This window comes from Alligator sinensis, unplaced genomic scaffold, assembly GCF_000455745.1.
Source record: "Alligator sinensis unplaced genomic scaffold, ASM45574v1 scaffold165_2, whole genome shotgun sequence".
NCBI lineage: Eukaryota > Metazoa > Chordata > Crocodylia > Alligatoridae > Alligator > Alligator sinensis.
Genome location: NW_005841965.1, coordinates 1,287,785 through 1,299,395, shown reverse-complemented (window position 1 = coordinate 1,299,395; position 11,611 = coordinate 1,287,785). Strand labels below are relative to the sequence as shown.

Below are 11,611 nucleotides of genomic sequence, written 5' to 3'. Positions count from 1 at the left end.
TGTGCTGCTGCCAGGCCTATGCTACTGCACATCTGGATAGAGATATGGCAGAGCTCCACCTACAGGTACAAGTTAAAGTTACTTGTTATTGCCAGATCTGGCCTGCAGAACTGTCTTTCTTTTACCTTTAACTGTCAAGCAGAGATCAGGACAGACAATAATCTAACAACGTTTTTGTTGTGACTGAGCTTCTCATCACCCCACCAAAGGCTGTGATCCAGATGTTACTTAATCTATTAGAGGCATAATTGGACTGAGGTGCTTAAATGCAATTAAATTCCACCCTAGTTGGATCCCTAAAAAACAGTTGACGCCGAAGCTGGGTGGGTCCTGCACCTCCTAACTGCTTTTTATGATTTAAGGGGAAGATGTCATATATCTTGACTTAAAAAAAAAGCCTTCGATTTGGTATCCCATGATCACCTCTTAGCAAAACTGACCAACTGTGGCCTCAGCTTCATCACGATCCTCTGGCTGGGGAATTGGCTCCACGGTAGGACCCAGAGCGTGGTAGTTGACGGAAGTTAATTGTGGTGCCCTGTGACCAGTGGGGTCCTTCAAGGCTCGATCCTTGAGCCTATACTATTCAACATCTTCATTAATGATCAGAAAGAAGATCAGAAGCAGACTGGTCAAGTTCTTCGACAACACCAAACATTGGGGTAAAGTGTCCACACCTGAGGATAGGAGGACGATCCAGGCTGACCTTGACGGGCTTAGGAAATGGGCAGATGAGAACCTGATGGTGTTTAACACCAAAAAATGCAAGGTCCTCCACCTTGGGAAGAAAAACCTGCAGCATATTTAGGCTCAGCAGTGCTATGCTGGATCCTGTGACCCCAGCTGACTTCCTGCCCCTAGGGCAGGGGGTTGGACTTGATGATCTTCTGAGGTTCCTTCCAGCCCTAATGTCTATGAAATCTATAAAATTACAGAAGGTGGACTAGAACAGGGTGCCAAGTTCTGTCCTTACATACCTAAGTCAACCTAGATGTCTAATGCATGGAACAGAATCTAGCCACATGCGTAAGACCCATCTGTGCCCCATGTTGTGGAACAGATGTTCTTCCACTTGTTACAACTTCTGTTCCTGTGTGCAAGAGAAGAATGACCAGTAAAGGTCAAAGTCAATTCATCGCAGTTCACCAGAGACTCCTTTATATTGTCAAGAACTGACATGTTTCTTGGGAGGAATCCTGGGGGTAGAGTTCTTTTTGCATATTTAACTATCTGCACTGAATTTGTTTCTTTCTGTTTTCTGTCCTGCTAAAGACTTCTAAGCATCTGTCTCTCTGCTATCTGTGTTGCTGTTAGGGTATTTATAGACACATCTTGCAGTGACAAAACAGTCTTCACTCTTGTCCTTTCCTTTTAAAAGATATTTATGCCTAATTATAATTCATTGCCACGTTTCTACAGTTGTGTAATTTCCCAGAGTAACCAGTGGGTGCCTCTCTTGGTGCTATTTACTCAGAGCTTAAAATGTGGGACAGAGGTTGAGTAAAGAAGAGGGGGAAATAAAGAGAAATACTCTGTAGATGTGCTTTTAAAAGTTTTATTCAAGGATGGGACACAGAAAATACAATAGAAGATATAACTTGTTTAGGTAATCTGAAGAATGAAATGTTTTCTTTTCCTAACAGTAATACAGCTGTATCCCATAAAAAAAAGCTTACAGCCTTGCTGCTGGGCTGCGAGACTCAAGTGTGTATGTGTGTATACAATATACTCTATCTAGATTGTATATGTATCACTTTGACCTTTCCTTTTTTCACTTATCTTGCTGAATAAACTCAGGATAGATCTGTGCGTCCTGATTTAAGAAACATCCTTATGGCATAACTAACTTCTACATTTCAGCTGCTAGCTCCCAGCTAATGAGCTGTTATGTGGAATGCACTTGTTTGCATTTGTACTGCTTAGCTCCTCCCAGCTGGACCAATGTATAATGAAACATGAATTAGAGTTGTTAAAACAAAGTTATTATGGACAGATCTTAGCAGACATACAGATGTCTCCACTTATCCTGTCTATTTCTGTAGCAGCTAACAAAAATACCATAATCGTGCTGTCACTCTAAGAACAGAGGAACTTCTTAAAGGAATAGTTTGTTTTTTTTTATCTTGGTGGACAAGTAGGCAATTTAGAAAATACTTTGGAGCTGAAAAACAACTTACTGGAAATGGTAGATCTCAGACTTTAAAAAGAAATTGGACAAGCTTTTGCAATACTAAGATTTTCAATCAGAGGGACTTGCAAGTAGTTAAACCTAAAACTTTGGGAAAGCTGAACTGTTGTTGTTAGGCTGTTTATTTTTATGTTTGTTTTTTTTAAGTGGGAGGGGTGTTTTATTATTTTAAGACTTTATCTGAGACTACCCTCCAATGTCAGCTTCAATAATTGAACTGGAAAATCTTTCTCCAGAAGAGATCAAGGATCAAAATGATTCAAAATTTGACTTTAGGCAACATAATTTCAAAGAACTACCTGCTGATCACTGCAGTCTTGAACTACGTTGTTCACTTTCTGCACCTGCCGGTAAGCTTGATGTTATATTTATTTAACTCTTTTTTCCCCAAATCTGTTTGTAATATTTATGGAGTAAGTTATAATATCTCAGAATTGTCTCAATGAAAAATACTTTTATAGGACCTGATAATCAGCAGTGGACTGGTTTTATTATTATTGATATATTTTGCGCTCAGATATTTGTAGTGTCCAAAACAAAATCATGCTTTTGCTTTGAAAAGAGGTTTGAGTAGATGATGATTTATTAAAAATTTAAAAAAATAAATAAATAGGAGGGAAGAGAGGGGAGGCTCGATTCTATGCTACACTTCCTGAGAACTGCAGCACAAAGGCTAAGATTCAACTAGTGAGGGAAAAGTTGAGTGTCACCTTCAAATCATCTGGGATTTGGACAACAGCAGAGTATGAAACATCCTCAGCATAAATTAGAGAAGCCTCTGAGAATCTCCTAGATTGTGTAGGGCTGTGCTTTGCAGTACTCGCCACTTCTGATTTCTCTTCTGCCTTGCCTCATCACCTTCCCAACAAACATTAGACAAGAGATTTGAGTCTAATGGAGACTTGATGAAGAGCTAAGTGGGACAATACTTTGACTCTATAATGTTCCTGCAACTCATGAAATTCTGTGCTATTTCCAGCTTATTTACATGTTCTGTTTTGGTTCCAGGCTAGTCCACAGAGCTAGAATACACTTCCCCAAATATGAACAACATGTGTTTTGTCTCTAATTTGCCATTTTTGTTTCCTTGAAAATTCATATGGGAAAGTTGAAATACAGCATGTATCTGATATTTTTAAAAATGTGGTTGCCATTCATTCTGGTTGAAGCATCTCACTTGCATACCTTCCACGTTATTAATGACCTCCTACTCATGATAAATGCTACACAGCAGCCTTCAGTGTACACCTTGCCTCACATGCCTAATCAGGGAAACCTCAAGTTACTGGTGTGTACCATCATATCCCCTTTAATGCTGAAGAAAATAAATACAAACTGAATATGAGCACAGATTGTTTCTTTTCCTCAGGATATACCATCCCAGGTGAGTCATGCACCTTGGCTAAAGCATGTGAATTCACATGTAAACAAGGTTTTGATGAATATTAATCTCAATAATGAACCTCAGCCTTTCCTATTTATTATAGTTTGTCCTGGAATAGCACAATTTCAACACACTGTGATCAGATGACTTTATTGCCTAACTTTTTGCAAAAGAAAAAAAAACCCTGTTCCTTAAAACTTATTACAAAAATCAGGTTCTTAAATGCAGACACAGGCTTAAATTGAACTATTTGCTTGCATAAAATTAAGTATGCATAAAATCTTGTTGATTCAGCAATTTAATTGGTGACCTTAAAATCACAATAGAAAATACAGTATGAACTAGATGCACAGTATACAATATCCTGTCGTGAACAATATTCTGTTCTACAGAGCAAACAAGAGGGCTTTGTCTTAAGTATAAATAATTTTGCTGATTTGAAAATAGAATTATGTTATGTGACGAAATGGAGTGTAGAAAGTCATGGGCAGTGCAGCTATAAAATAAGATGTGGTTAAATGAGTGTCTTTTGTAAGATGTGACCACTAACAAATAATTACTGATATCATACTCTATGAAGTGATATTTCTGTATAAATCCATTATGTATGTGTTCCCAATTCATAAACTAGTAAGTAACTTCAACAACAGTATGGTGTATATTGACAAACTTTGCCTTTTTCAAGCTGATCTCTGTTCATTGTGGCAAAAGCTACTAATGTTCATTAATATTTTCAGTAATGACATTAGGCCAATGGAAATCTTAGTCTTTTCTCCTCCTCCTAATTGCTTTAATATTTAGTTTAGCAGAGTTTAGAATAACTACAGGCTGGCTGAGCTCTGAATGAAATGCTGTAAACAAATTCTTTTTGGCTTCCACTATGTCATTTCAAAAAAGAAATTTCCACGTGCCTAGCCCTGGCCATTGATAAAAACAGATATACTGTGGCTAACATAAAATAGTGGATCTCTGTTTTCTTAATGTATAGACTACTTCTAGGCAACTCAGTTTCATGTTCCAGTTACAAAGCTGATGTAAAATGCTAAGTTTCCCACATGTGTGCAATAAATAACCTGAAAATCTTGATGGCTAGAAAAAAAATACTTGGACTTTGCATTGGGATTTGTTAGCAGGGACCCATATATGTACACAAAATGACATTGGAACACCATCTGGATGGACACAGGGATCAGTCTTGTTAGCTCACATAGCTGAACTAGAGCTTTGAGAGCTTGCACTCAGTCTTTCTTATTTTTCTTTTTCAATGGACTATACAAAAAAAAAAGATTAAATATCACCCAAAGCACCAATAAACATTGATATATAACACACAACTTATTACATATACTAAAGGAGCTTCATTAAAAAATCACTAGGGACCTAGAACGAGCATTGTGCACATGATAACAGCTCTCATTTCTTCTCTTCCCCCTGTACATTTATGAAATGTTGCTCCTGTAAACAATGTGTGGCAGATTCCTTCATGAAAGGCATCTATTTTCCAGCTCTTTGATCAAGAACTTTAATGAGGCTGCCTTTTTAAACAGAACAAAATGCAGAATTAAATAACAGAGAGAAACAAAATTTTCTGCTGGCAGAACCATCAGTTTAAATTAATTCAAAATAGCTTTCAACACAAATAGCAAACAGGAAATACTGTAAATAGTACAATGAAATGAAATACCATGCAACAGAAAATGTTATTTTTAGTGCCCTGTGTTCACTCGATTCCTTTAAAAGAGAAGATGGCTTTTGTAGATCAAAATGTAATTTGCTTGTGCTCGGTCTCAGTAATATTTTTAACATGTACTTAAGTTTGTCCCTTTATCATGTTCTTAAATGCAAGTCTCTGTTCCATTGATGTAATGACATGTAAGCCTGTAGAAGACAGGGTAGACTAGCACCTTATAGACTAACCAGGGTAGATCTATACATAGCAGAAGCTTATGTGGACTGAAGCTCACTTCATCTGATGCTTCAGCCCTACATTCTGCTTGACTTCAGACTAACACAGCTAACTACTTCTCTCTGCTCACATAAGCCTGTGCTGAAGTATTCTTCTTTATTAGGCCAGACCTCTGAATTCCAAAAGAAGGGCCTTTTCTAATGGCCTGCTCCTGCGAATGCTATTCATTTGCCATAAGACTAAATAAGGCCATGTTCAAGGCCATATTCCTTAACTGGCACATCTTGTATCATGAAAACTAAAAGAATCATAAATATATTATTATTGATACTTTTCTCTTTTCTTTTTTAACCTTTCTATGCTTTGCTCCAGTTAGCTGAATATAGGTAGTATGACCCTAGAGCACTCTGGTGGAGCTGAAACAGGTCCTGGTGTCCCGCGTAGGAGATCATGTTTGCAGAATCAGGTCTGTTGATGAGTTAATTCTTGTCAAGCAGTGTTCCAAAAAGAAAAAAATACCACATTACCAGTGTGAGTACTCATGTCTGTTTGCTTTGTATGAGCTAGTCTTTGATTTGCAAACGCTGGCAGAAAGCAAGCATGAGTATAAGCACAACCCAAGCACATTCTATTTTAAATTAGTTTTAATATTCATGTGGAATGAGAGAGGAGGTGGTGGGTGGGGGGGGAGCAAGCATTATTCCATCAGCTGTAATACTAAAGCATCACTGAAAGCAACTAAGTATTACTTTTCAATGGGACTCTATAGATACTGCATTAGGCCATATACCTCTCCTAGTAGCACTATTAGTCTCTCCATGTTGCGATCCACTGAAGTCGTGTGGAGTTGGTGGAGTGGTCTTGCCAAATACAAGGGCACATCTGATTACTTCTCAGTGTGATGTTGGAATGTCATATTCCAAAAGATGCTTTGTTAAATGGGCCACATTGCATGGCCCAGCATGCACCTTGAATAGACAAATGATTTTTTACTTCCATGACAATGAATTCATCACCAGTAAGTCTGTCAAATCTCTAAAGAAAAGTATGAATAGAATAGCTGTAGTTTTGGGTGCCTGCAAGAAATCAGAATTAATTAAAAGGCAATTTAATAGGTGCTGAACAACTCTAATTTAACAAGAAAAAGCTCCTGATGATTTATGAAGGTATAATAATGGAGTATGGAGAATAATATGAATTTTAAAGTGTTACAGTGAAATTAATGCCTGTATTACAACTCTGGCAATACCTTCTTCCTTTGAAACTGAAATTACTGTAGGCTGATGAAGAAACAGAAATATAGGACCTCAGTCAAGTTCTTGTCAGTCTTCTTTTTTTGAGCAAATTTCCCACAGGATACAAATAAGTTTGTATTTCAGAAGTTTCCTGACTTCTGAGCCTATCCAGAGTTCTGTAGCTGTAGATCCTTGTGGCAAAATGATTTTGTTGTCCCTGAAAGAGATACTGCCTTATGTCTCCCTCAGTAGTTTGAAATAGCTGAGAACCTCAACCATATTACACGGTCTTTTTGTCTTCTAACTCTGTCTTGCAACCATGCTCTGAAAGGCATTACTTGGAATCCACGCAGAAGTATCTTTTAACTACTAGTAAAGAAAAAATCTAAATATTGATCATCCACAAAAGGATTTTAAGTAATTCAGTTAGTTTAAGAGTCAAAGTGAAGTATTCATACTCTGTGGGACATATATACCATACCCTAAATTGATCAGAAAAAAGTTCAATTGGATTTTAATGACTGAAACAACCAAAAGGGCTGCTTCCCTTGTATCCAGCTGAATGAAATGGACTGCCATCAGTCATACTCCCTCTCTCTCTCTCTCTGTCTATATTTTATTTAGGTAGTCTGTAAAGGTACATATCTACCCTGCCTTCTGACTGACTTCAGGCTAACACAGCTAACTACCTCTCTTCTTAGTATTAAGAACAAACAAGTAATCTTTCAAAAGTCCCAAATTAGCAGAGTAAAATAACAAATGATGTGGTCCTCCTTAAATGTGTGTTTTATACCATAAATCAAAGAAAGTACCAAGTGGACCAATAAAATGCCTACATGGTTTAATAGAAGAGTTAAGGAGGCCATTCAAGGCAAAAAGGCATCTTTCAAAAAACAGGAGGCATGCCCAAATGGGGGAAGCAGGAAAACTTAAAAGCTCTGTCAGGTCAAGCATAAAAACAAAATAAGGCAGGCCAAAAAAGAATTTGACAAGTGTTTAGCAAAAAGTTGCTAAGGTTAATAATAAAAACTTTTCTTTAAAATATATGAGAAACAGGAAGCCAGCTAGACAATTACTGGGACCATTAGATGAGCAGGTGTTTAAAAAAAAAAATTTAAAAAGGCACCCAGAGATGCTAATTCTATAACAGACAAGCTAAACAGATTATGTGCATCCGTGTTTAATGCAGAAGATACTGGGGAACTTCTCATGCCAAATTAATCCTTCCTAGTAGATGGGTCCAAAAGGTTGGACCATATTGAAGCAAAAACAGAGGAATTTTTAGAATAAATTGATAAATTAAATGCTAATAAGTCACCAGAACCAGATGGCTTTAACCCAGGAATTCTGAAGGAACTCAGAGGTGAAATTTCAGAATGGCTGGCAATGGTATTTAACCTATCGTTAAAAATGGCCTCTGTGCCTATCTTCATAAACGGCTCTATAGATGGCCCCAGGAACTATAGACCAGTAAGTCTCACTTCCATTCCTGGCAAATTGGTAAAATCTATAATAAAGGATAAAATGTAGAAGAATCAGCATGGTGTTTTTATAGGGAAATCCTGCCTCATGAGTATGTTGGGGGGGTTTTGAGGGTGTTAACAAGCAGGTAGACCAGAGGGATCCTGTCAACATGCTATGTATGGACTTTCAAAAGCTTTCTACAAAGTCCCCTGCTGAAAGCTGCTTTAAAAAATTACACTGCCATGGGAATGGAGGGAAGGTTCTTTTGTGGTTTAAGGACTGGTTAAAAGATAGGAAGCGAAGACTAGGGCTAAGTAGTCACTTTTAGAATGCAGGAAAGTCAGATGTGGAATTCCACAGGGATCTGTGCTGGGTCCTATTTTGTTCAGCATTTTCATCAGTGATTGGAAATGAGGGTGAACAGTGAAAGCTCCAAGTTTGCAGATGATACCAGAATATTCCAGGTAATTGAGTCACAAGCTGATGAACAGGGTGGGTGGGGGGACAACTGCATGAAGATCTCACCAAGCTAAGTAGGAAAAAAAATGCCAAATGAACTTTTCAATTTTGACAAGGTAATACACCTGGGGAAAAATAACCTTGACTATATATACACAATTCTTGTTTTTAACTAGCTGTTAAAACTCAGGAAGGAGACCTTGGAGTGATTGTTGACAGTCATTGTAGATAGTCATTATCATTCTCTAAAAATGTGAGCTGGCTGAAGTTATTGCGGAACCCCTAGTGAAACTCTTCCATAACTCGTGGCACTCTGAAGAAGTACCTGAGGACTGGAAGAGGGTCAATGTTGTACCCATACACAAAAAGCTAGAGGGAGGACCTAGGTAACTGTAGGCCAGTCAGCCTAAATTCCACCCTAGGGAAAATCCTAAAACAGTTTATCAAGGAGTCTATCTGCAATAAGCTTGCAGAAGGTAAGATTCTGAATGACAGCAGCATGGATTCATCATGGGCAGGTCTTGCCTTACCAACCTCAGCTCCTTCTATGACCAGGTAACTTGCTAGGTGGACACGAGAGAGTAGGTTGACAATGTATACCTTGATTTCCAAAAGGCCTTTGATTTAGAATCCCACAATGTCCTCATGAGAAAATTGGAGCATTGTGGGATAAACTCCAAGACAGTCAGGTGGGTGAGAAACTGGCTGCAGGAAAGAACCCAGAGAGTCATAGTGAACGGATCTGTTTCATCCTGGCAAGAAGTGGGCAGTGGTGTCCCGCAAGGGGCAGTGCTCAGTCCAGTACTTTTCATCATCTTTATTAACAATTCAGATGTGGGGGTGAAGAGCTCACTGGCCAAGTTTACAGATGACACCAAGTTATGGGGGAGTGTGGTCACATTTAAAGATAGGCTACAGATACAGGTGGACCTTGACAGGCTGGCAAGTTGGGCAGATCGGAACCTGATGAAGATCAATGTCGAGAAATGTAAAGTGCTCCACCTTGGGACTAGCAACCCCCAATACACCTACAGTCTTGAGGGCACCAAAACTGACTACACCACAAATGAAAGAGACCTGGAGGTAATAGCAGACCACAGCAGAAATATGAGCCGGCAGTGTGATGCTGTAGCCAGTAGGATAAATAATACTCTGGCATGCATTAATTGATACATCTACAGCAAAACCAAGGAGGTGATTCTTCCACTCTACTTGGCAATGGTGAGACCACAGCTGGAGTATTGCATCCAGTTCTGGGCACCACCCTTTAATAAGGACATGGACAAACTTGAGAGGATTCAAAGAAGAGCCACCCATATGATCAGAGTCTTAAAAGGCAAGCCATATGAGGAAAGGCTGAGTGATCTTGGACTTTTCAGCCTGAGGAAAAGAAGGATGAGAGGGGACCTGGTAGCAGCTTACCACTACACTAGGGCTTACAACAAGGGCTCAGTGACCAACTGTTCACCAGGGCACCCAAGGGGAAAATAAGGCGTAATGGCCACAAACTCCTGGAAGAATGATTCAGGCTCAACATTAGAAAAAATTCTTCACAGTCAGGGTGTCCAGACTGTGGAATAAGCTCCCTCCAGAGGTGGTGCAGTCACCTACCCTGGAAATCTTCAAGAGGAGACTAGACCCCTTGCTGGAGTCACCTGACCCCCAGTTATCTTTTCTGCTTGGTGCAGGGGGCTGGACCTGATGATCTTCCAAGGTCCCTTCTGGCCATAAAATCTATGAATCTAAATGCGGCAGCACCTTTAAAATCCAATAAAATGTTCAGCATCATTAAGAAGGGAATTGAAAATGAAATTGAGACTATTTTCATGCCATTATACAGAGTCACAGTGTGCCCACATCTTGAACACTGTTTGCAGTTCTGGTCCCTGCACCTCAAAAAGTATGTAGTAGAATTAGAAAAGGTACATAGAACAGCAATGATCAGGGGTATGGAGTAGTTGCCATACAAAGAGAAGGCTCTTTCATTTGGAATGGAGGAGGAACATAATAGTGGTCTATAAAATCATGAAGGGTGTGGACCAAGTGAACAGGAACTATTGTTTACCAATTCCTGAAATACTAGAATTAGGGGAAATCTGCCAAAATTAGTACATAAGCGATTTAAATAATCAAGAGAAAGTACTTTTTTCACAAAGTATAATTAACTTGTGGAATTCGTTGTCACAGGAGGTGGTGGAGGCAGGTAGAATAGCCAGCTTCAAAAAGGGGCTGCATACATTTAAATCTGCCTGGAGATGTGAACAAGTGAGGGACAGGAAGACAACCCCATAGTCACTGGAAGCTACCCCAGTCAGAGCTTCCTTCCTCATCAAGTAGATAGCAGTTTAGCTAGGGCCACTACCAGAAAAAATATATAGGGCTAGATGGACTATTGGTCTGACCAGAATGGCACTTCTTATGTTCCTATTGACATGGAAATACATTTTCAAAGTTAGCAGGGCCACATGCTTGACCATCATTCCACTCCTAGCACCCTGACACATGGGGTAAGGCTGCGAGAAACTTTGGTTGCTGATTCAATTTGGAGGAGATGTGGCCCAATTCAGCAGTTGAATCTCCAAATCTGACTCGATTTGGGAGACCAATAAAAAGGTCTGAATTGATTTGGAAAAGCTTAGGAGAAGATTTGGAGATTCAATCATTTGGGCAGTACCTACTAGCCACCTCAGGAAGCTGGACCCGGACTGCATGCTGGGGGCATGGGGCTGGAGCAGGGGGGAATGGTCCTGGAGCAGGGAGGAGGGGACCATGGGGGATCCCCCACCAGGCCCCATCCCCTTCCTGTTCCCCCAGCCCCTCTGAGTGCCTCCCGCCCCCGCCTGCTCTCCCAGCCCCTCCCCTTCATGTCTGCCCCATCTGGCCCCAGCATCCTGACACTTAAAAAATAAATTTTAAAGCCCTGCACTCACCAGCTGCTACAGTGGCTGGGGGGGGCGCCGCGGGGGCCGGGCAGA

At 39.8% G+C, this 11,611-nt stretch overlaps 1 protein-coding gene across 1 annotated transcript in view; it reads left to right on the top strand.

Annotated features, from left to right (window-relative positions):
* The first annotated feature begins 2,302 nt into the window (after positions 1-2,302).
* ANO3 (anoctamin 3) overlaps positions 2,303-11,611 on the top strand; it is a 462,814-nt gene continuing 453,505 nt past the window's right edge. Inside the window, 1 exon segment of the mRNA XM_006020701.3 lies at positions 2,303-2,538. Within this exon segment, the coding sequence (XP_006020763.1) occupies positions 2,385-2,538 (154 nt within the window). The 5' untranslated portion in view covers positions 2,303-2,384.